A 25,496-nucleotide genomic window follows, 5' to 3' on the forward strand; every position below is an offset into this window, starting at 1 on the left:
AGCTCATATGAGGTCTCATATGTTATATGCATATACTATGTGACTATGGCATATGCATTTTCACAGCGATTCTCAACAGGGTGTGATTTTGGTCCCAAGAGGACATTTAGCAATGTCTGGGTACATTTTTGGTTGTCACCACTTGGGCAGTGCTACTGGTATCCAGTGGGTCAGGCCAGGGATGCCATTAAATATCCTATAAAGCGTAGGACACACACCCCAAAGAATTATCGGGACCCAAAATGTTAATAGTGCAAAGACTGAGAAACCCTGATATAAAGTCTGTATTGAAACATATTTCATAAGATGCAGTCACAACCCATATACATATATAGCATGTGGTCATGTTATCTGCCTATGTAGTCCAGGGACCTACATGTGTCCAGGATGTGCTGACACATCTTAGAAACCCTTTTAGCATGTGTTTGGAATAGCATCCTGTCATGTGTGCGACATTTAGGTACTGATTGTGGCTCTCAGTATCTATATGCTAAAGACGGTCTGACATACTGGAAAGAAAGCTGAATCTAAGAAAAATGATATATGCAGAGCCACAGGCTCTATTTATTTCATGCTCATGGTTGTATATTATCCCACTCTTATGCCAAAACCTAGCTCAAGGTCACACAACCGATCAAGGTCGACTCCATTAGAGCAAGAACTATTTGTTTACCTTATTCACGAAACTATCCCCACCACCCCAACAGTGCTTAGGCTCTCAGTAAACATTTGTGAAATTATGGGGCGGGGAGCAGAGCCCAGATCTAACTCCCAACACCGTGCGCTTTACCAGCCCACCGCCCTACCTCGACAGAGTCAGAAACACTGCAATCGAGTCTCTATTCTTCAAAGGCCTTCAGAGAGGCGCATAGACCTCTCTGGGCTTTTGCGTACCTATCTGTCAAGTGTGGCTAACACTAAGCAACCCCTCTAGCGCTGGAGCGAGGGGTCAAACACAACAAAGGGGCAAGAGCTCGCCACAGGGCCCGGTTCCTCGGACAATTCGGAGACCTCGCGGACCCGGGGACCCTTCGCCGTCGGGAGGTAGCCTGAGAGTACGGCCTCTCAGGTGGGTAAACTCGGGCCTGGGCGCAAACCCACCGATCGGCGTAAGGGGGTAGACAGCGCCCGAACCTTCTCAAGCTTCCTCCTCCCCGACCTCCTCCAGATCCCGTCCAGGGAGCGCAGACTCACCTCCGCGCCGGTACGCCAATCACGTGGCCGCCACCCCATCCAATCGGAGCGCGCGCTAATGCGCGCACGCGTAACCTCGCGGTCGGCGACGGCGGCCGGGAGGCGGAAGTGAGGGTGGTTGTGGCTCGGAGGATTGCGCGCGGAGCTGCTGCTACCGAGGCAGCGGCGGCGGCGCTGAGGCGGTGGCAGCGCTGCCGACCCTGGGCCGCTCGGCCTCTCAGCTCGCCTCCCAGCCTCGCCTGAGCCCGCCGGGGCCCGCGCCGGCCAGCGCCTGCCCTATGAGTGTGTCACTGGTTGTCATCCGACTGGAGCTTGCGGAACACTCGCCCGTCCCCGCCGGCTTCGGCTTCAGCGCCGCCGGTGAGTCCCGCGGCCTCGCAGCCTCGCGTTTAGCCCCGCGCCGGGGCCCGGGAGCCTCGCCCTCCCAAAGTACGGACCCGGGGAAAGGCGGCGGCGAGGGCCTTTGTGTCAGGAAGAAATTGAGAGGTGGTTGAGATCCGTCTCATTCCAGCCATCCTAAATAGGCCTCTCGGATGTCATCTCTGGGAAGCCCTTCCCGGTCCCTCCCTCCTGGTGCCTTCCCACGGGCACTTTGTTTATACCTGGCGCGTCGCCCTCTCCACCCAGGGTTAGAGTCAAGTTGTGTAAGTTGCTCTCCTGCAGGCTTTGTGAAGGCAGAGGCTGGATCTCAGAGATGCTGACGGTTCGTGGTTTAATTAAATCGTTCCTATTTGGAAGAATTTCTGTTGAGGCGCCCTGCAACTACAGTAGTAACTAGCTCAAGTTTGTACACTTCCTGTGTCGCAGCACTGTACTGAACACTTTGTGTGCCTTGTCTTCTTTAATTATCTTCACAACAACTCTGTTAGGGAAATGTACGTGCCTTTTACAGATTGGGAAACTGAAGCCCAGTGATTAAGTGACTTGCCCACGATTGTCTGTAAGTGGTGAAACTGGGATTCTAACTCAGAGCTGGACTTGAGAGTCTGAGCTGTTCATTACCAGCCACACAGCCTCCTTCGTGGGGAATGGAGCTATGACTGTGTTCCTTGGACCTTAAGCAATTCCCTAACAATAACATTTATTCAAGAATGAATTACCGAATGCTATCTGCTGGGATTTTAGTTGTTTGGAGACTCAGACGTGGTCCCTGCTTTAATGGTACCAGCAGCTCAGTGAGGTAGACAGATTAATTAAATAATTACAGAATAAAGGTGGAATTACATCCATGAAAAGAGCTGTGAAGGAAAGGAAGAGTTTGGAAAGCTATCACAAGAGGATCTTTTTGGTTTGGGGAGGGGCCCTGGGGATGGTAGAGATGGTGTCCTTGGAAATTCCCCTGAATGTGTGAACTTCGGAGCTGCAGATTAAAAATTGAATACGATTTAATGGGTTACAAGCACCTTTCAAAGACTACAAGTGATCCCTAAGTTGAGACGGTCAGCTAACTTGATATTAGGCACGTATACACCTCTACACGGGTCAGTCATTGATTCACTGATTCAACAAAACTTGAAGGACCTTCCAGGGTGTGCTAGGCACTGTGGTGTAAATGCTGGGGATACAGTGGTGGGCAAAATAGGCCTGGTTCCTGCTATGATAGAACTTATATTAAGAGTATTTCAATCGAGTCTCCAGGTACCTTTTCCATTTTTGTGTGTTTCATTGATTTAAGACCGTGATCACAGATTTTCATGGTATGATTCATGGCATGAGGCTAACCCAGGGTGTTTAAGAGCACTACTGCTAAAGGTTTTTGAAATTTTTATTGATGAACTTGAGACCTCCATTTGGGACTCAACACAGTTTCACTTTACCAGAGACTACTTAAAATGTTGGTTCAACACGGACATAATCACTGTTGCACCTTCTCTAAAGCTCTTATTCTCATTGATTTGCTTTAAAGTGCATGATTTCGGGGCGCCTGGGTGGCACAGCGGTTAAGCGTCTGCCTTTGGCTCAGGGCGTGATCCTGGCGTTATGGGATCGAGCCCCACATCAGGCTCCTCTGCTATGAGCCTGCTTCTTCCTCTCCCACTCCCCCTGCTTGTGTTCCCTCTCTCGCTGGCTGTCTCTATCTCTGTCAAATAAATAAAATCTTTAAAAAAAAAAATAAAGTGCATGATTTCACTAGAACAACCCCGCATTTCTGAATTTATTGCACTGGGTGTTTATTGACTATCTGCTGGGCACTGAGGAGCCCCAGAGGTGAGTGAGAGATGCAAAGCATCTTATTATCTTGGGGGAGGGCAGCAGAGAGAAAAGGGAAGCTTATGGATGGATACATTGAAAGTGGAGAAGAGCTTGTGTTATTATCATATATTAATCATTCATGTGTTCCCTAGCCGGGGAAATGTCTGATGAGGAGATCAAAAAGAAGACGCTAGCTTCAGCTGTGGCCTCTTTAGAAGGGAAGTCACCAGGGGAGAAAGCAGCAATCATACATCAGCATCTTGGCCGTCGAGAAATGACAGATGTGATCATTGAGACCATGAAGTCCAATCCAGGTATGCTTTCTAAAACCCCAGACTCATGTAACATAAGCCCCTGGTTGCCTGTCTTATACATGTTATTCCATGAGCCCATGATTTTGACCTCTAACATACTTTTATCTTTCACTACCTGTGTGTCTTACATGAAATTGTCAAGCCACATTTCAGTGTCTCCAAATATTTCTCCTAAATTAATACTAACTAGGTAGGTTGACAACTTTATTCAGTGAGGAGAGCTACCTACCATCTAGGTTAGTGGCAGATCACGAATGAATCCAGATAAGCATGTTGTGTCCCCCCCCCCACACACACACACACACACTCTCTGCCAGCTCACTCCAACCCAGAGACTGACTGTGTACTATATCTTCAGCATGGAGGTGATCAGAACTGGTAGGTTTGGTTTTCCAAATTAATTGCCCTGAATGTCCCATTTAGGAGTCCCATGATGGAAAACACCTGCTTTTATTATCATACTGCCAAATGTAAGACCCATCCTCAAGTTTCTGTGGGTATTAATGAAATTTTTGTGGGGCAAAGAGTACTTTCAAGTTTAGGTGCCCCTGAAAACTTGGCTGTTCTGTAAATATAGTTCTTAATGCAATACATTACAATTTCTCTGTTGAAGTTTATTTTTCTGACTCAAAATTTTAACCTAATTAGAATCCTTCCACATATTTCCTATCAGTTTATAATCTGCTAATTTTTGATTTGTGAAAGATGAGCTGAAAACCACAATGGAAGAAAGGAAGTCTTCAGAAGCATCTCCCACTGCACAGAGAAGTAAAGATCAAAGTATAGAATGCATAAACGCTGCTCCCGATTCTCCATCCAAACAGCTTCCAGACCAGATTTCGTTCTTTAGTGGAAACCCATCAGTTGAAATAGTTCATGGTATTATGCATCTATACAAGACAAAGTAAGAAAAATCCTTTTCCTTTTGAATTGGTCTGTTTTTTTGTCTCAGGGCGGTGAAAAATTTCTTGCCCTGAAGAGCAGTGGGTATTTTAAGCTTCAGAAGGATAGTATTTTTCATATATTGTGTGTTAGAGAATTCTTAGATGTTTTACATTTGGTTAATCTTATAGATTGGGTCAAAGCTTCTTAGAAAAGAAACATGTACATACACTTGAGAAAATACCTAAGAAAATATTCCATGAGAAGGTAGGCATGTAAGATGACTGGGAAATTAAAAGGGAGGAAGATTAAAAAGGAAAAAAAAAACATTATAAATGATTTATAACATCACTGCAGTCTCAGATCCCCTCAAATGTTTACTAAAGAAGCTGTCAAGTCAGTTAATGGACTACAGTTTCATCATCTCTTTTACCCTTTTTTGTGGTCCACACAAAACTTAAAAGAAGCCAAAGGAGAGGAAGCATTTGGCTGGGTAATCTATAAGCTGGGTCATCAGCCCCTCCGATAATTGGTAGCTGATCTCTTCAAAGCCTGTCCTCCTAACATATTTGCTAGGTCCCCACCGGGAAACAGTGAATAGTCAGGTCGCCTTTTGGGATCACACCTGTTGGATTAAGTTTACAGCATTTCAAAAGCAAATTGCGTTGTGGGAGGTTTTTTCTTTTTCCTCTATTCCAGCTATTCCAACCCAACAACAATTTCTGTAATCTTCAGAGTCACATCTTCATAGTTCTGAATTCTCTCTCTTATATTTAGAACACTCCTCTTCTAGACCCCTTGAGAGAAGTACATAGTTAGAGGTGCCCATTAACTTGTAGTTTGAACCATACACTGGCTGCTTCTGTGCCTTTGTGGGAGCAGTTTTCTTTAACTTCCAGAATAGTGATTTTAAAACTTAAGGAAAAAAAAAAAAGGAAAAACAGAATAGTGCTTCTGAGTTACCTAATGAGAGATTATTATTGAAAAGCTAATGAGAATAAAACACAAACAGCAGATTTATAACCGTAATAAGCCTTTAACTGAAGGTTGAAAATTTCAGTGGTGCGTGTCATCAGGACCACTGCACGGTGTACCTTAAGCTCCATCGCAGACATGTTGAAGGTACTCTGCATTAACCTGGTTGTGTGTGTTTTCAGGTATTGTAACACTCTGTTTAAATCAATCTGTGAAATATAACAAGGTTTATTTTTTTCTATTTTCTTGGACATAAAAGTTGTCTAATTAGTGTTGTCTGAACTAACCATACCTCATCCATTCAAGACAGTCTAATTATTGTCTTATTAGTAAGATGACCGCCTTAAAAGAAGATGTGAGGCGCAGTGCCATGCTGTGTATTCTCACAGTCCCTGCTACAATGACCAGTCATGACCTTATGAAGTTTGTCGCCCCATTTAATGAAGTAATTGAACAAATGAAAATCATCAGAGACTCTACTCCAAATCAATATATGGTGCTGATAAAGTTTAGTGCACAGGTAAAAGTTAAGATATTAAAAATCTCTTTGCCACAGAAACTGTGTTTTTGAAACTGTGTGATGCTAGCTGTGTGTGATTTACATTTTGCACTTACGATTCTTGATATACCTGTCTTCTAGGGTATTGTTGTAAGTCTAGAAATCTTTCTAAATTCGTTAGCAGACACACAATGCTAATTCGTACCCATAATGTTTTTATAAAGTGGATCGGGTGTGAAATCTAGAGTTGTGTTTGGTTATCCAGTAGTAACTATTCCAGTAGAGTAGTAGTCCCCAAACTTTCTGAAATTGATGCCATGTTATTATCTGCCCTTTTAACACTGTGCCCCTGCTTCTCTCATTCTCTTTTTAAGAGACATTCTTTGGCACATTTTAGAAAATAAGATCCCTTTTATACTTTTAATTTTGGTGGTGAGGGATTTGGGGACGTTCCTTGACATATTAAAGATGCTTTAAGAGTTCTGACTGAAGAGACAGAAACAGTGAAAGGATGGTGATATTTTCAGTTTTTAAAATTACTCGCATGTTATTACAAATACTTTTTTATATAAGAAGGTTTCGACATTCGTTTCATTTCACTTGTCACATTAAGCAACATTTTCCATGTGCCTCAGTTCTAAAGATGTTAGGAAGATAGTCTCTTGGTTTTACGTATTCATTCTTAATGGTACACGTATTTCTGTATGAATATGAGAGTGAGATAAGCTTTCGCGATTACCCAGGCTGTTAAAGAGCCATCCTATCTGTAGGTTTTGATTTGTTGTTGTTTTTTTTTTTTGATGGGCTGTTACATTTGTCCATTCATTAGGTTTTGAAATGCAGCTTTGTCAAAAATGACTTCTTTCTCACCTCCTTGGAGAGCAGCCTTCCTGAATGCGGCCCAGATAAACAGGTCTAGCTTGCAGATTGGCAAAGAGCGGGTGTGTCTTTGCATCATTTGCCATTGCCTCTGACTGGTTACCAAGATTCGTGGGTGAAAGGGAGCCCATGGCACGAGGCCCACTTGTCATCTCCCTCCTTGCAGAAATCTAGAATTGACAGCAAGAGCAGTCACTCATGGCCACGGGGAGGAAATTAATAGAAGTGAGAGTTGGATTATGTTTGTGCCTATTCCATGGACCACAGAAAGGGAACCCTAGTGTAGCGTTCTGTGTATAAGAGGGTACACAATTGCTATCTTTAACCTTTACAAAATACCCCACTGTTGAGGTGAGACATTTAAAATATGTTTGAACTTTCCTGCACGCAGACTTAGACTTCACAAGTTGACAATGAGAATGGAAAAGCACTTGAACAGCTGTGTTCACTGACTGTCAAGAGACCTTCCAAGGTCACTGAGGAGCTTGGCAAACAGTGGGCAAGTGGTACCTTTTAAGTCTGGTAGCACATGTAATAACAAGGATAATGACGATAATTTGCAATCTTACTGACTGCTTATGCTCTGCCACTCTCTGCTAAGTGCTTAATGTGCATTATCTCATGTACTCCTCACTACAACCCTTTGAAGTAAGTAAGTATGTTATTATCCTTGTTTTACAAATGAGGAAACTGACTGCAGAGAGGTTAGTGATTTGCCCTCAGTGACTGAGCTGGGATTTGAGCCCTCACTTTTAATCCTAGGGCATACTCTTTTTCCAGTAGGAGTGGATAAAAGTATGGGGAAGGGAGATAATCGCTTGGCAAGAAATTGTGTAATGGCAATATTTTAGTTATAGCTTCTACTCAACAATTAAGGGCAGTCAGCAAGTAACACAGGAAAAGACATTGAAACAGATTGGGGATAATGAATCATTGAACATTACATCAGAAACTAATGATGTATTTTAAGTTTGCTAATTGAACTTAAATTAAAAAAACATTGGGGGAAAATGTTTAAGAGCATATTAGACTTTTTAAATAGCTTAAACTCTGCTAAACCCACAAACTGTAGCAAGGGCCACCTTTTGTAGTATGCAGGTAATGCTGTGGCAATTTTCTGTTACTGTTCAAGGATTTTCTTTGTACTCCTGCAGTCCCTCTACCTCTGTCTTTTGACCAAGTGCAGGTTGTACAAGTTCACAGATGTTAGTTTTGAGACTATGAAACAGTGTGCGAGCTCTTCCCCATGGGGATAGAACCCTTGACCTAGGAATCATGATTTGTCTTATTTATTGCTAATGCTGGATCTTAGGGTCTGAAGCTTATCCTATCAGGGGTTTTCTGAGGTCTAAAAACACCCTCCTAGTATAAGACTTGAAGTTATTAAATTAATACTGGGCCCTAATGAAAAAAATAGGCTCCAATAGGTACCAGCTATTGAGCACTCAACTAGATGCCAGGTCTATTAAGTGCTTTTCATGCATTGGCTCCTTGAGTCCTTGCAACAATTCTGTGAGGTAGGTGTTGTTACTTTCACTTTTATAATTGAGTAAACAAGCATGGATAAGTCACTCGCCAAAGCCACACAGCTAATAAGTGTCTGAGTTAAATTTCAAACCCATGCAGCTTGACTCCATAGCCTAGGCAGCTGACTGTTTTCTCTTTCTTCTCTTTTTTTCACCAGAGAATTTTTATTAAGGGTATTCCTTCTCTGTATCTCCTATAAGCTCTGGACTTTCTGTTGGCTTCAGCTTTATGCTGTAGGTGTTCTAATGTGATCCGCTTACACAGTGGTACTGTGACCCTTAGGAAACTTAGTCTTTGGGTAAGGAATTTATAATTCATAAGGATGCAGGAAGGCAAGAGGGGGTTCAGTTTTGTACTTCTTGGGGACAAAAAAGGAGAGAGAACCTCTCAGTAGAGTGTGTGGGCTCACTTTCACTCTCATGCTTAGGACAGTCCAAGAGACCCCTTTTTTGAGAAGTAAAAACATGTTCTCGAGATTATAGTTGATTACTGTGACAGTAAAGGAACCTTGATCATAAAGGATTTTTCTTTTTCTGAGTTTATCCTGGGAAGAGGACAGTTAGAACAAAAGATTCAAAAAAAAAAAAAAACCAAAAAACAAAAGCAGGGTTTCTTAAAATGGTGGGCTCTATACAATGTAAGCATTTTAAATAAAAGAGCTGTTTCTTCTGTGTTTTTTGCAGTTAGCTTCAGGCTTTTGTTCATTTCAGTGGTGGGTTGAAGTAGGAACCATGTGTATTTTGTTCTCTCCTCTGGTCCTAGCACGTAGCATAGTGCCTGGCAGATGCTGGGTGCTCAGTAAATACTCAGACAAGCTACATTTCCAATACCAAGATTTTAAAGAAAGAAATCCATGTGTTCAAAAACTGCATTTCTTTGTCATAGATAAACAACTCTCCCAAGAAAAGAACCATTTATCTGGTGTTGAGTAGATTTTGTCGTCTGCTCAGTATCACAGACTTTGTCCCTTCCTCCGAGGAAGTGTGCTCACTTAGCAAGCATTTACAGAGCTGGAGGTCTGAGGAGGGGTCTCCCTTTCCTGAGCTGGGACAGGTGCAGCCAGCTCCTCGTGGCCTTATTTCTGGGTAGTCACTTCCCTCAGGATGCAAATCCATTTGCTCACTGTGCTGCTTCCTCATCCAGAGCATTTCATTGCTCTTGGAGAACGGGGGAAGCCAATTTAGGTGGCTTAGTATTAAAGAGATTTATTGGGGCGCCTGGGTTGCACAGCGGTTGGGCGTCTGCCTTCGGCTCAGGGCGTGATCCCGGCGTTCTGGGATTGAGCCCCACATCAGGCTCCTCCCCTGTGAGCCTGCTTCTTCCTCTCCCACTCCCCCTGCTTGTGTTCCCTCTCTCTCTGGCTGTCTCTATCTCTGTCAAATAAATAAATAAAATCTTTAAATATATATATATATCTTTATATATATAAAGATATATATATATATATTTTTTTTTTTTTAAAGAGAGATTTATTAACTGGCTCTTAACATTTTGAAGTTAAAATGCACTGTACCCAATACAGGTTGTTTCCTGAAAAGGAAGCTCCCATCCTCACCCTCCAAAACAAAACAAAACTGTTCAGAATTGATCATCTTCCCTCAGCTGCTTAGCTCATCTGGTCATATTAAGAAAATATAAATAATCAAGAATCCACACTTGAATTACATCATTGGAGTGAAATTAAAAGCTATGGAGAAGCTCACAAGCTTTTGCTGTAAGGTTCAGAATCCTATGGGGGTAGACAGGCAAGACTATTTTTGCCTGGTACGGACTTGAAACCCTTCCTAGAGGTTGACAGCGTGGCATGTCCTTTTGCAGAACATCCTTCCTTCCCCCCGCCCCCCCATGCAGCTTGTCTACACTGGTAGGGCCAAAGCACACAACTTCCTGTATTTGGGTTAATGTCCACGTGGGAGTGAAATCTAGACAAACCTTGGCCTCCCAGCTGCCTCTCAAAATTGCTGAGTTTAAAAACTGGAATCACGTGTTTGTAATTTTCTACTAAGGCTATACTAGAAGGTCGGATTTGCTTGTGTTCGTATTCACAAATGCACAGGTGCCTTTACAGTTTTATCTACAGGGGACTGTTTCCCCTGATCCTGTTTTCCACTCCAAGGAATAAGACCTTTAGTATTTTAAAGGCTGGTTCATCTTGGACCTCTTGATCTTGGCCAAGGATTTTGCTTTTGATACTACACACTACATTGTTTAAAACCTCCTTATCTATGATGTATTATTATTATTTGGTTTATTGAAGAAGAGGAGTTGGCTTTTCACGCCATACCAGTACCTCTAGTCCTTTATTCTCTCTAACATTGATGGTGATGTTTTTGAAAAGAAATCTTCCCTAACAATTGTCAGTTACGATTGAGTTCTAAGCTTTGCAAAAATAAGCGTTTGCTTTCAGCTGCTGAGAAAGTGCTGATTCGAGGAAAAAATATTGCTATCAAGGGAAATGATGACCCTTGCTGGTTGAATATTAAAGTTGTATTAGCTGTCCGCGTGTCGCATGTCAGCGGCTTCTGCTGCTTTAAGTGAGACTCTCGTGTCTCGGGAAACATTGTAGACACTCGGGGTGTGGAGTTCCAGAGTTTGACACACCTAAGGAACGTGCTTCCTTAGATGGTACTTCTGGCTGTTGCTTTCTCTCCTCTGAGTATAAATTTTAAATGCTGATGCAGAGAATAATTGAAGCTATGCATCTTGAATAAAAAGCACATTTTCAGGATATTTCTCTTAATTTTTTCCTTTTCTCCATTGGTATACCTAGGCCGATGCAGATAGTTTCTATATGGCGTGCAATGGCCGCCAGTTCAACTCGATAGAAGATGATGTTTGCCAGCTGGTGTATGTGGAAAGGGCTGAAGTCCTGAAATCTGAAGATGTAAGTGTGCATCATTCTTCCGGTTTTTGTGTGTGTACACACACACACACACACACACACACGTACACATATGTGAATGTCATAAGGTTGAATGTTAAGGTATCTGTGGAAATGTCCAGAGTATGCCAATCCATGGAGACAGAAGGCAGATTACTGGTTGCCAGGGGCTGGGGGAAGAGAAGGAGAGAAATGAGGAGTGACTGCAGTGAGTACAAGATTTCTTTTTGGGGTGACAGGGATGTTCTAGAATTACTGGTGAGGGTTGTATGACCTTGTGAATATACTGAAACCCACTGAATTGAACACTTTAAATATGGCAGATTTTATATTAAATGTTTATCTCAGTTTTTTAAAAGTATCCCAAAGTGTTTAAAAAAAATTATCTGTTATCGAAATTGAGTGTTCATCTATTCCAGGTCCATGAAACATGGCCTAGAACCTAAAAGAAGCATTTTTACTTAAATATCAACCCTTGAGCCCTCTCCTAATTTTTAATTCTGTTTGGATAACATTCTATAATTGCTCTGATTTGCCACCTTCCGTGGGACCTTTTCCTACAAAATGTGTTCGCTTAAATCATTCTATAAAGTGTAGATTTAGCAGCTCTGTTATAGTTTTAAGGTTTTCTTTCTTTGAGAGCAGACCTAAAGGTCTTTTTACTTTGAAATCTGCTTGATGGAAATCAGTTCTGGTTTGACTGTTCTGTCATTAGATTGGGTAAAATAAAAATTGACAAATGATAAAATCCAGCTTCCTTTGTGCTAGTTTTAGAGATTCTCTTCTCTAAATGAGCATGGCTTCATGAGAGAGTTCCTGTGAACAGCTACTCTTCGGGGACCATAGATTAATGTGACTTTTTTTTTTTTAAGATTTTATTTATTTATTTGACAGAGAGAGACAGTGAGAGAGGGAACACAAGCAAGGGGAGTGGGAGAGGGAGAAGCAGACTCCCTGCTAAGCAGGAAGCCCGACGCGGGGCTCGATCCCAGGACCCTGGGATCATGACCTGAGCCGAAGGCAGACGCTTAACGGCTGAGCCACCCAGGTGCCCCTAAGGTGACTTTTCTCAGCGTGTCATTATGTGCACACCTCCCCACCTTTGCTTCAGTAATTCCTGCTCATTTTACAGCTGCCAGGACTCAAGTCAGACGTCCCTGTCTTGGGGAGGGACAGGGGGTACCTTTCTTGACCACAGACCATCATGCCCCCTCTTTCACACCCTGTTATAGCTTCCTATACTTTTCCTTCATAGCACTTATGACCACTGGTCATTTAAAAAATTTGACTTTTGTCTCTCTCTAGCAGATGATAAGCTCTATGAGGATAAGGCCTGCCTTTGTTGTTTTGGACTTAGCGAATCTGTTTTGCTCACCATTGTGCTACACCTAGAAGAGTGTCTGGCACACAAAACAAGGACTCAATAGTGTGTGTTAAATGAATGAATAAATCAGTGTTGTTGATACTATTATCACTTAGTAGGAAGTGTTAAGTTTTAACTTACTCCGTGGAAAAATCATTCTGTTCCATTCCTGTTCTGCTTTTATTCATTTGTGTTCTAATATAGTTACAGAGCCGTAGAATTAGAGCCAGGAGTCTGGTAACACTTCAGATTCTCTGCTAAGCCCTTGATAGCAGTCTCCCTTTCCAGAGTACCAGCTCCGTGAGGGCATGGATCTTTGTTGGATTATTCACCATCCTGTCCCTAGTGCCTTGCACAGCGCCGGGAATATAGAAGGTGCTCAATTAATATTTGTTGTATGGATGAAAATCTTACCAATTTAAGTTATTTGCACAGAGCAAAAATGTTGAGAACATCCTGCCAGGAGTCAAAAAGCAGCAGGAAAACTAGTGTTAAGAACACGTATATTTGAACCATGGATGAAGAGTTAGGCTTATGTGAGGTGTTTCCCTGTAGGGCGCCAGCCTCCCCGTGATGGACCTGACCGAGCTCCCCAAGTGCACAGTGTGTCTGGAGCGCATGGACGAGTCCGTGAACGGCATCCTCACCACGTTATGTAACCACAGCTTCCACAGCCAGTGCCTGCAGCGTTGGGATGATACCACGTGAGTGTAGGAGCGAGTCCCCCACCCTGTCAAAGCCCGTTATGACCCTTTGCCAGAATTGAAAATAGCCACCACCAAAAATGAACCATTCCAAGTGCTTGACTTCATACACCTGGGCGCCATGATAGTGAAGAGGTCACACGGAAGAGCCTTCCATTTTTCTTCACTTGCCTCAGTTCATGTGGGAATCAGTCAGCATTCTTAGACCACGTCCTTCTTAGTATCCTGATTCAGAATCTATGTGGGATTTCCAAAAGCAGCATGAATTGTTTGCTTCCAAGAACCAGAGAATGAGGGGGGGGAAAAAAGAAAAGAAAAAAAAGGTAAAGCCGATCTTTGAGGCTCTTCTACCCAAATGAAATCTAGGTCTAAAATTTCATTTTTCACCTGCCCTTGATGTTTACCGTTTACTTTGGTTTTCTTACCATTTGGGCTATGGTAGCCTAATATTTCAGATTTAGCATGTTGTTGATGGCTGAGTGGCCAGTAATAATAGCAGTCGCTAAGTATGAAGCACCCATATGCCTACACTCTCCTGTTTCCTGCTGTAGTAGAGGCCTTATTTGCAGGGTGGCATTGCACAGGCAAAGAACTGAGATGAAAGCTGTACCTTGGTTTTTGTTTCTTTAAATCAAGGGTTGTTCCTCCCTTTGTAAACTGTGCTGTAGGACTTAGCTAGAAGAGTAAATCAGATGCTGGCCTGGGTCTCCCACTACAGAGCGGAAGACACAGAATCAAATAATCACACAGATAAATATGCAGTCGTGGCCATAACAGGGGTTACAAAGGAGCAGTGTGCAGCATTACAACTGGAGAACGAGGGCCCTGATATAGCCAGGGCTGCCTAAGAAGTTCAGTCTCGGGGGGATGAAGAGGCATTAGCCAGGGAAGGGGGGGACCTGAGAGAAGGCAGTATGAGGGCAGGGGTGTGCATGGGAAGGAAAGATCACATGTCAAAGCCCAGAAATTAGGAAGGTGAACATACATCCACAGGAATCCGTTGTCTACCCCCAAGTGACCAGAAGAATGCCAGCTTTCACAGAGCAGGGACCTTGTCTGGCTTGCTCACTACTGTGCCCTCACACTTAGCAGGAGACCTGGCACGTAGTAGGAGCTCAGAAAACATTCCTGAGCAGACAAATAAACCCTGGGTTTTCTCTAGCCTGTTTAGCTTGATGAGAATCTTGCCCCAGTTCTAGAGTGTCTTCAGTCAGTTCTGGGGTATCATGTGGGGGCTCGTCAAAGAATTGTCCAGGTTTAAATTTGCCTTGAATAAAGCCACACTCTGATGTAGGCATTCCATAAAGTGTTTATCTGTGTCTTGTGTCCGTCTTCTACAGCGTTTACGTTTTGGACACTTCTTTGTTCCCTGCCACTCCAGTTTTACTCTCAGTGCAGGTTAACTGCCCCAGAAGCATAGCATTTTTAATGCTGGAAGTTTGCTCAGGGGACCATATTGTCCAGCCTCCTCATTTTACAGAGGAGGTAACAGACCCAGAAATGAAAAAATAGCATGTTCAAAGTGTCCTGCAGAGAAGGCCAGAACTGGGACTAGAATTCAACCTGGCGGCTAGCGTCAGAAACACAGTTCCTTCCACAAATATGTTTTGAGCCTCAGTTACATGCACCATATAGTGCTGGGTGCTGATGGGAGAGAATCAAACATAGATCCTCCCCAAGGAAGTTCGGTCAGCTAAGGGAGCTTACATAGGTGCATACAATTCAAAGTAGAAATCGGAGGGAAATAGAGATGGCTTCCCCATTGGGGGTAGTCAAGAAGGGCTGCATGGAGGAGGCAGCATTGGTATGCAGTCTTGAAGGGTAGTTTTTTGACAGATGAGATCTCGGAGGACATTCTGGGACGTTTTCCCCAAATACTCCTCAGGAAAATAAGATGACAACTCGAAAGTAATTTTTAAGGAGAAGGAAGCATTTAATAAACTGTTAATTATCTCTTAATCAATGAGATGGTATGTCATAGAATACACATGTATAGTACAAATAAGGTGATTTTTGTAATTTTTTCCCTTTTTTCTTTTTTATTCTAAGGATCATACTTACATTTCAGAAAGATCATTCTGGCATAATATAGGAAATAACGATTTCAGAATTCGTGTTTTGTGTTTTTTTTCCAACCACTACCACACAGCTGCCACACAGACCAAAGGAATGACGCAGAGCGGGTTCGTACTTTCGACAAGACAGCTTGCTGCTCACTACAGCTGCCATTCCTGTTGTTTCTTCCAGTTTGTCTTCCAGCTTCTCTCTTTTTTAAGTTTTTAATTAAATTCCAGTTAACATACAGTTTTACGTTAGTTTCAGGTGTACAATAGAGTGATTCAGCACTTCCATACATCACCCTGTGCTCATCACAAGAGCCCTCCGTCATCCCGTCACCTAAGTCACCCCTCCCCCAACCCCTCCCCTCTCTTACCATCAGTGTGTTCTCTTTAGGTAGGAGTCCGTTTCTTGGTTTGTCTGTCTCTCTGTCTCTTTCTCTCCCCTTTGCTTGTTTGTTTTGTTTCTTAAATTTCGCATATGAGTGAAATCATATGGTATTGGTCTTTGACTGACTTATTTCACTTAGCATTATACTCACTAGCGCCATCCACATTGTTGCAAACGGCAAGATTTCATTCTTTTCGATCCCTGAGTAATATTCCATTGTATATATATGGCCCATCTTCTTTACCCGTTCATCTGTTAATGAACACTGCTTCCATAATTTGGCTATTATTGATAATGCTGTTGTCGACATCAGGGTGTGTGTCTGGCTTCTCTTTTGATAATAAACAAAGAGACCAGATCATTTAGCTCTCCCTTAGGAAATGCAGATCGAGCCTCCTTATCTGTGATAAGAACTTCATGTTCTTCCTGCTAATTTTCTTTTCTTGGTTGTACTTACTCAGTTGGGTAACAAATGGATACTAGTTCTGTCTTAAGCATTCTTTCTACTTGGTGCCAGTTCATAATTAACTTCAATTATAACCTACTTTCTATCATTTTTGCCCATCTGACAGAAATATTCATGACTGGTACTTAGTGTTACTTTGTCTTGAGTATAACAGAAAGGCATTAATGGATTTTTTAATGGCTTTTCCCCCCCAGCTTTATCGAAGTATAATTGATCACCAAAAAATTGTATGTATTTAGGGGTGCCTGGCTGTCTCAGTCTGTAGAGTAAGCCCCACGTTGGGGGTAGAGATTACTTAAAAATAAAATCTTAAAAAAAACGTATATATTTAAAATGTACAACCCGATGACTCAATATACATACACATTATGAAATGTTCACCACCAAGCCAATTAACATCTTACCTCACACCTTTACCATTTTCCTTTTGTGTGTGTGTGTGTGTGTGTGTGTGTGTTAAGAACAGCCAAAGTCTCTCTTCTTAGCAAATTTCCAAAACAATGTATTATTGTCAGCTCTAGTCACACTGAGGAACACCAGTTCTCCAGAACTGATCCATCTTGCATAATTGAAACCTTGTAACCCTTGACCAACATCTCCCGATTGCCACCTCCCCCAGACCCTGGTATTCATCTACCTTTCTACTCTGTTTCTGTGAATTTGCCTTCAGTGCCGTTTTAACTGACTTTTTGTAAATTGAAACTTGAGTACTTGGCACTGGTATCTTCTCCCACATGTTCATTGTATGGTAACATGCCATGTGTGTTCCAACATTAACTTCTTTTTGGTGAAATTTATTACAGATTTTAGTTTTAACTCTTGGGAGCAGAGTACATTTTGAGTGATTTAGATCTTTGGGAAATGGGAATAAGGTAGATTGTTGAAAGTAAAAATACCTTATGGATAACCGGACATAAAATTAATAACTTATATCAAGTCCCTAATTCTAACCTGTACATATTTAGTTCTTTGATTAAGCTTTAGACAGAAGAATGGAAGAAGGCATGAAGCAGATCAAGACTCCTTCGTTTTCTTCTTCCTTTATCAAGATTTTGGATTTTTTCATTTCATTTTGATAATAACTTGCAAGTGTTATCACTAGTTAGGATAAACACAGTGTGTGTAAGAGACCGAAGCTGGAAAATGCAGTTTCTGACTTTTGGTTCTGTAGCAGCCGTCTCTTGTGCTTCATCTGTACCATTCTCCTTTGGTGTCCTGGGCAGGTGTCCTGTGTGCCGGTACTGCCAGACGCCAGAGCCAGTAGAAGAGAATAAGTGTTTCGAGTGTGGTGTGCAGGAAGTAAGTACTGCTGGCTGCTGGAAAAGAGCGCAGCTTTCACGGTCTGGGGTTGGCTTCTGCCCTTTGTGGCTGAAATTGTTTTTGATTCTTTTTTTTCTTTTTTGTCTAGGGTCAGGCAAGAAGTATAAATAAATCATTTTACATTCCTAAGCAAAATACTCTGTTTTTTATTTATTTTTTGAAAACGACTAGACTTTGGCTGATAAATTGTGAATATTTGTCTTGCTGTTTACCTAGAGTTCCTTAAAACCCAGAACGGGAAAATGATTGACCCATAAAAGCATCCTTGCTTTTTGGGTTTTTAAACATATGTTTATTCAAAACTCCTGTAGAAACAACTCAGCTTCAAGCTGTGTCAGGCTCCCTCCCACTCTGAGTGAGCCAGGTCTTGCATTTTTGTATAACTAATGAAGATCTTACCTTCTCTGTGGCAGAACCTGTGGATTTGTTTAATATGTGGCCACATAGGATGTGGACGGTATGTAAGCCGACATGCTTATAAGCACTTTGAGGAAACGCAGCACACGTACGCCATGCAGCTCACCAACCATCGAGTCTGGGACTACGCCGGAGGTGAACACTGTGCCCATTTTCTAATTCGGATCCATTCTGCATGATCTCTCCCTGGGAACCTCTCTGCTTTCCCTCCCAGCTTGAAGTCTTCCCGACAGCTGTGGCAAACTCAAATTCTCGTGGTGCCCCGTAGGGCACTATTTCCTACGAATGGCCTGAATTGCACATTATAAAGAGAGTTAACACTTCCATACTTGCCCTCTCACTCTTGCTTAAAGTCAGATGACTTAGCCCACTTGTACAGAAGTATTGTAAGGCTTTTAATTCAGAACACGTAAAAACAAAACCTTTGTCAAAGTTAAAAGTGTATGCAGACTCTTTTCATTGTGAAGAAACAAGCCAAACAAGCCTTGATTGGTGCATTTATCCTTTTCTTTAGATAACTATGTTCATCGACTGGTTGCAAGTAAAACAGATGGAAAAATAGTACAGTATGAATGTGAGGGTGATACTTGCCAGGAAGAGAAAATAGATGCCTTACAGTTAGAGGTAAGATACTTTATTAGTAATTACTAAGTACCTGCTTTTTACTGTCCTAACTTAAAAAATGGCTTGGGCTTTTAATTTTGTCATTTCCTCTGTATGTGAACTTTTTAAAAAAGTTTTGTTATTGCTACCTGTCTGATGATCTTCTGTGAAAGTCTAAGTCTCACCATACCTCATTATTTTGAATGTGGTGTTCCTCATTGTCTCAAGCTCAATATTAAGGGGGTCCTCTAGCTGCAATAAAATTGAAAGTTAAGAATCTGCCTGATGGCATCCCAGTAGCAGCTGGACAGTGAGCAGTTCAGAATGAGGAAACCCCAGTAGCATCTTTCCATGCCTGGGAAACTTTTTTGTATATCTTAGACGTTTTATGAATTAGACACTTACATACTCAAAGTATGTATTTTATGAATTTCATGCTTATATACACGAAGCCATTTGGGGGTATGCATATAGTTGAAGAAATAACAAAAGTAGCACAATCTGATTTTTCACTGTAGCAATAAATCCCATCTACTATAAAATTGTTGTACTGTAAATTTTACATTAATGAAGGAGAAGTTTAACACGAGTCTTGTTTTCGTTTTTGTTTTTTTTTTTAAGATTTTTAAGAATTTATTTGACAGAGAACTAGCGAGCACAAGCAGGGGGAGTGGCAGAGGGAGAGGGAGAAGCAGGCTACCTGCTGAGCAGGGAGCCCAACTCGGAGCTTGATCCCAGGACCCAGGGATCATGACTTGAGCCGAAGGCAGTCGATTGAGATTGAGCCCTACGCTTAGCATGGAGTTTACTTGCCCCCTCTCCCTCTGCTCCTCCCCCTGCTTGTGCATGCTCACGCACGCTCTCTCTCTCTCTCACTCTGTCTCTTTCAAATAAATAAATAAATAAATAAATAAATAAATAAATAAATAAATAAAGTCTTTAAAAAAACAAACAACTTAACCTTGGGAGGAAATGGATATTTGAAAATCGCTCAGCTCCAGACTTATATGGTCTGATAGATTCAGTAGAATGACCTAAAATAAAGCTGATGTTTTTACTACTAAATGTATTGATACAAAAAATAAGTTTAAACCTTTTACATTAAGTTTTTAGAATAAGCAACCCTTCCACATTAACTCTAAGTACATTCATTCAGCAAATATTTATCAAGGGCTGCTGTCTGTCGGCCGCTCTTCCTGGTGCTGGGAGTGCAGCATTGATCAGCCCCCCTGCCCATTCCAGTGGCACACACAAGTTCCCCCACCTGGCTTTTCTCTCTCTGACACCTTCATTCTCTTCTCTAGCTTACAAACACATTCAGATCTCTGTTAGTCTTTTAGAATGGTCTTTCTGAAATGCAAATGTGATGTTGCCACTCCATGGCCCACATTTCTTAATATAATACCCCAGAGCCTTCCATAAGTTTCCATACCTTGCACCGTCGCCTAATTGATGTTACTCCTTCATCCTGAAGAGATCCTGAATGTCCACAGCTTACATCTGGGTCCACTAGTTCTCTGGAATCAGATCTCTGTCTTTACCTGTCTCCTCCTGTCTATCAGAAGCCCTCCCAAATCTCTCCTTCTCTCAGAAGTCCTGCCAGACCCTACTGTCATAAGCCATTTATCCTTTCTCTGTAGTTAAAGGATACTGTTCATTCATTCATGCGGTCAGGTAGCAAACGTTTCTTGACATCCAGCATGTGCCAGGCACTGGGGCTACAGAAATAAAGATAAAACCCTCACTTCCAACAAGTTGGTAGTGTAGTCGGGGAGACCTGGTGATTAAGTCCTGCTAATGATAGGCACTATACCAGGGGAGCTGAAAGGACTGCTTAACCCAAGGCTGGGAGGGACAGGGACAGCTTCCTGGAGGGGGTTGAGCTGATTTGAGTTATACTTTGATTTAAACACCTGTGGTTCTTAAAGTTAGCTTGAGCAATAACTTATTTGTTAATGTACATTTCTTTGCTTGCTTGTCCAGACTAGATGGTAAGCCCAGGACAGGAGTGTAATTGACATCTCTTTATTCCCCTGGTTTGTTGAGTAGAGTGTAATCAAGATGTAATACATACCCTGATGATTATACCTACTCTTCTGTGGGTGATTAAAAGTTGGGTTTTAATTGAATTTAAGAAACTACAGTGATTGATATTTTGGTGTCTATTCTCTATGTTTCTAGTATTCGTATTTACTAACAAGCCAGCTGGAATCTCAGCGAATCTACTGGGAAAACAAGATAGTTCGGATAGAGAAGGACACAGCAGAGGAAGTAAGTTTCTGGTTTGGTGCTGCTGACGTGCCATATGGCAGGGCTATCTGATGTTGCGTTGGGAGAAGGCAGGATACAAGAAAAGAGGAATGCTGGGATCTTCCTTAGTCTGATACAGAGATAAAGAATTGTTTTGTCTCTAAAAAGAAACCTTTGTTATACGTCAGTTATGGCTCACTAAAGTCGGGTCGGGGGGGGGGGGATGCAGTGCACAGAGAGAAGAAAGAAAAGAATTTGGAATCAGTTGGCTCATGCCAGTAATCTAACTTTAGATCAGAATTCCAGAGAGAAGTGGTTAAAAACATGAATCATCATTATTTTACAGACTTAGCCCCTGAAGGCAGTATCAGGCAACAAGAAATTCTAGACCACAATAAGAATGAAATTAGTCAAAAAGAGGAAAAGGAAGAGACAAAAATATGCTGTTGCAAATGCAGCCAACTGAGCATTATTTAAGGAGAGGGAAGCCAACATGTATTCTCACCTAGAATCAGTAAATCAGGACAAGTGGATTAAATTGTATGCTGAGCTCGACATTACACCAAATATGAGGAAGAAATGAAGTATCTGCTATATACCCTAAAAAAAGAAGACTTGGATTTAAAGACTTGAGTATTTTGGTACTTTTGATTGGGGAGAGATTTGTTAACTTCGATCAGGTTTTCTAGTGCCTTGTGCAATTCCATTAAAAAACAGAAGTATGTACACGAGGGCCTGTAATTTGAGTCAGCCAGTTGGTTTGTCAGCTTGAGAACAGCTGCTTTGAGGAGCTGCGTGTGGGCTTCTGCGGCAGCAAGATGGTGCCGAGCTCTTCGAAATCACAGAGAAGAAACGGAGGCAGAGGTGCAAGAGCTTCAGTGGTTCCCATGGTTCCTTGTTTATCTAGGGCAGAGGTTTTTGGATTTTAACAAAATCCTTTAAAGAAGATGCCAGTTCAGTACTCCAGCAGGTGAAAGAGAAAAGTGGAAACGCAGATGGAGGGCGCAGAGCCTTGCTTGCTTTTCCCATTGTCTCCAGCTTGTGCAAGGAACCCTGACAGTTCCAAAGAAGGGAGTTTGGAAACTAGTGAGCTCCCGAGGGTTCATGTATAATGGGGGCTCCAGGAACCTTTCTCAGGTTCTAGGGACAGTGTTCATAATTCACTGATCCTCTTAGTTTTAAATACAGGCTTTTAAATTTTTTTTAATGATTATTTTAGTAACTTTGCGAGTCTCCAGCAATAAGTAGACCTGCAGACAGGGACTGCAGAGGCAGGCTTGGGTCTCGTCTGTGTGGTAGCTAGGATTACCCTGGAATTAAGCAGGCAGGGCCAGGCTTACACACGTGCCAGGCCCTTTGGCCCCAGTTCCTGGATAGGCCTACAAATGAGGAGAAATCAGGCTTCTAAAATTAAGGCTTAACGCCAGCTTTAACATGATCTTTAGTTAAAAGTTCTTGATGTAGTTCATACAAGAACCTTCCAAGTGATGAAAGTGCCTTTCCAGAGGCACTCAGGGTCACTTGATGGACTAGTTCTGAATAGGGCTTGATTGGAGTACGGATGGGAAGGACATGCCTCCGACAGCACTCAGGAGGCAGAGCACGGGTCGCTGCCACTTGGTGTCAAGTTATGAAGTCCCAGGGACGAACGCTGGCAACTCTACACAGCCTCAGTGATCAGGTTTTGCACAGGGGATATGCCTAAAGTGCTTCGCGCAGACCCTTGAGAGCCAAGCTTAGGGTCCTCTCCACCTTTTAAGATTCTTTAGGATTAACTGCATTCCCTAACAAATGCCTATGAAAAGCAAGCCAAGGGGCAGGAAAGCTAAACACTGGAACTTGTGCTTCCTTTTACGTAGGGGTAAGATGGAGGCCAGGGCAGCCCTATGTAAAAGCTGGAAGGGCTTGAAAAGGAAGTTTTGTTTTCTAATAACAAATGTCGCTTATCCATAAGTTAATGGGTGATGCAGGCTTTTTATTCCTGCCACTGTCCTTCTTTTTGACTGGTCCTCTGTCCATTGGCACCTCCAGCAGGAGAGCATGTGCAGAGAGAAACAGTATCAGACCATGCGTTTCACTCACGGATATTCTTGTGCGTGGGCCTCGTTGTGGACTTGTTACAACACTGTTCCTGCCCCCACCCCCCACCGTGCCTTAGGTAGTGCAATTACTGTAGCGTGTGAGTGTCTGCTGTAGAAGCTCATGCCCTCTGGAAGGTTCTTGTTTTAGTGGGGCCATGTAGGAAGAACATAGAGCAGGCAGTCAGGACAGGTGAATTCCCCTACAGATCCGTCTTTTCTCATCGGACCTGGAGCTCCACGTAAATCAGTATTTTTCCAGCTGTGGATTGTGAAATGAGTTTGGTGGAGCACAGCTGGCCCTTTTATTTTACAGGATAGGAGGGATATAAAATGTCAGAGCGCATTATCGTTTAATACTGTTTTGTGAAGCTCTTGGTGTCGGTTGTGCGTGTACCTATACTGAGTGTTTCTTACTGCGGACTCATGGTCAGAAATGTTTTAAAAAGGCACTGATTTAAACCATCGTAACATTTGTCTACAGCAATATTAAAGAGCGTTTTGGGGTTACTTGATTATTTTTCATCTTGATTTAAGTGCGTTTGGCCTAAGTATCTTCAGTGAGCAGAACACATGCAGTTTGATCCCTTTTGATAGTCATTTTTGTCCTTTCCAATTTCCCTAAAGTAACAGGAGTCAGTTTAGGAGAAAACGTATAAAGCATCTCATGGTCTTTTATTTTAAAACAATACTGAGGAGGAAATAAATACCAAACTAGAATTAGAACAATTAAAAATATATATTTTTTTTAGAATTTTATTTATTTAGTTGACAGAAAGCGCAAGCGAGCATGAGCAGGGGGAGAGGCAGAGGGAGAGGGAGAAGCAGGCTCCCCACTGAGCAGGGAGCCCAACTCGCGGCTCGATCCCAGGACCCTGGAACCATGACCTGAGCCGGAGGCAGACGGTCAATCAACTGAGCCCCCCAAGCACCCCGAATTAGAGCAATTTTGAAGCTATTTTTATTTTTATGACATAGAGGAATCTTCCTCTAATTGTGTGTTCTTCCAACTTAACGGAAGTTGGCTATAAAGTTAATTTCTACAGTTATTTTCTTATTTAAAAAACAACAGTGCTGTTAGAAATCTGTTAGGCAGGCCGTATGGCAAGTTTTTAAAAGAAAGTATTAAAAGCAGTGGCCCTTTTTCTAACATGACGGACATTGCTGAGAGTTTACATCTGCCCAAGGGTCATTTTTCCTTGGCTGTACAGCTGTGGCCTGCAGTGTGGTACAGGGAGGTTTAGAACTTGGCTCTGGACCCACATTTGGTGTCCAGTCCTGGACCCACCATGCTCTGTCTAGTTGGGTGACCTTGGGCAGATCGCGTCACCTTTCTGTAAGCCTGTTTCTGTAAAAGGTTGCCACATCGAAGTCTCCGGCTTCTTACAAGGTATAAAGGAGATACTGCTTACAAAACACCTGGCTGGTATGGGGGCTGTAGGATTTAAATTCTCAGTCCCTTTCAGTTCCTGTTATTACTGCCTCCTGGTCCACCCGGCCTCACTACTTCTTCCCACCTCAACTTCGCCCTGTGTCCTTACACCAGTAGAGCTGAGGCATTTCTCAGTTGCGTGGATCGTCACACCTGAGTGAATCCAACGTCTGCTTAGCTAGACTACAAAAGACTCTTGGTTTCCAAAGCAGAATACACTAGAATTTTAAAATTCTCTTCAGTTTCTAAGACAATGTGACATGAATTCATTCTCTCTATATTGCGCTTATAAGTTAACTCAAAACAGGAACCGCTTATGTCCCACGTGGCTTTGTGGTACATGAGAAAATTAATACAGTTTTGGGTGGGGGGGACCCAAACAGTTAAAATCAGTTACCACCATTTTCTTGGATTAGATTAGATTAGTTTGTTAGATTATTTGGATAGCAATTTTTGGAATGTGATCTCAGGAGGAAAAAAAAAAAGTGATGAGTTAAGAGAGGGTGCTCTGGTCTGGCCTCCGACAGACCGTCTCCTGCTCTGCCGCCTGAAGCTCTTCCTTTACTCCCGAGTCTTCCGCTTGGCACGCAGTGGTTCCCGATCACCCTGGGACAGAGGAACAGTAAAGCAGAAAGGGTTTCTCAAAATGTTTATTTCCATTACAGAGATTCTTTCAAATGATTGTCTCACCTTTTCTTAGTTTGGTTTGTCCAAGTTACAGACAGGTGACTGAAGAGACAATGGTGAAGTGAGCCCCGAGACCCCTCAACTATGCCTCTGTGAAGTGAAACTGACCTCTGTTTGCTCTTCCAGATTAACAACATGAAGACCAAATTTAAAGAAACCATTGAGAAATGTGATAATCTGGAGCACAGACTAAATGATCTCCTAAAAGAAAAGCAGTCTGTGGAAAGAAAGTAGGTGTAATTGGTCTCTTTTAATTAGCTCTTTCATTATAACAGGCTCATAAACAGGTAATCTCCTTCATTCCGGTGGAAACACTTTTCAAGTGTGTCTATCACTAGGTTTTCAGGGGCCCCCCTGTATATGGAGCAAACTTAACTGTGACTT

The 25,496-nt window shown here is 42.4% G+C and overlaps 2 protein-coding genes across 10 annotated transcripts in view; one reads left to right on the forward strand and one right to left on the reverse strand.

Annotated features, from left to right (window-relative positions):
- ACAD10 (acyl-CoA dehydrogenase family member 10) overlaps window positions 1-1,251 on the reverse strand; it is a 45,566-nt gene extending 44,315 nt beyond the window's left edge. For 2 of the 8 annotated variants that reach the window (XR_008957040.1, XM_057306072.1), the window contains exon 1: window positions 1,195-1,242. The gene's annotated coding sequence lies outside the window, so the exon portion shown is untranslated. Of the gene's footprint in view, window positions 1-1,101 lie in introns of all 8 variants that reach the window. The other 6 variants (XM_057306069.1, XM_057306067.1, XM_048221288.2 and 3 more) reach the window with 5 other exon arrangements.
- BRAP (BRCA1 associated protein) overlaps window positions 1-25,496 on the forward strand; it is a 101,560-nt gene that overhangs the window by 71,578 nt on the left and 4,486 nt on the right. The window contains exons 1-11 of one of the 2 annotated variants that reach the window (XM_026514891.4): window positions 1,252-1,554; window positions 3,540-3,701; window positions 4,407-4,605; window positions 5,889-6,078; window positions 11,234-11,347; window positions 13,263-13,411; window positions 17,549-17,624; window positions 18,059-18,197; window positions 18,577-18,686; window positions 20,847-20,936; window positions 25,239-25,342. In XM_026514891.4, coding sequence (XP_026370676.1) covers window positions 1,473-1,554; window positions 3,540-3,701; window positions 4,407-4,605; window positions 5,889-6,078; window positions 11,234-11,347; window positions 13,263-13,411; window positions 17,549-17,624; window positions 18,059-18,197; window positions 18,577-18,686; window positions 20,847-20,936; window positions 25,239-25,342 — 1,415 coding nt within the window. In that variant the 5' untranslated portion in view covers window positions 1,252-1,472. Of the gene's footprint in view, window positions 1-1,251; window positions 1,555-3,539; window positions 3,702-4,406; window positions 4,606-5,888; window positions 6,079-11,233; window positions 11,348-13,262; window positions 13,412-17,548; window positions 17,625-18,058; window positions 18,198-18,576; window positions 18,687-20,846; window positions 20,937-25,238; window positions 25,343-25,496 lie in introns of those variants that run through there. The other variant, XM_057306075.1, reaches the window with a different exon arrangement.

The sequence above is a fragment of the Ursus arctos genome, unplaced genomic scaffold (genome assembly GCF_023065955.2).
Source record: "Ursus arctos isolate Adak ecotype North America unplaced genomic scaffold, UrsArc2.0 scaffold_34, whole genome shotgun sequence".
Taxonomy (NCBI): Eukaryota; Metazoa; Chordata; class Mammalia; order Carnivora; family Ursidae; genus Ursus; species Ursus arctos.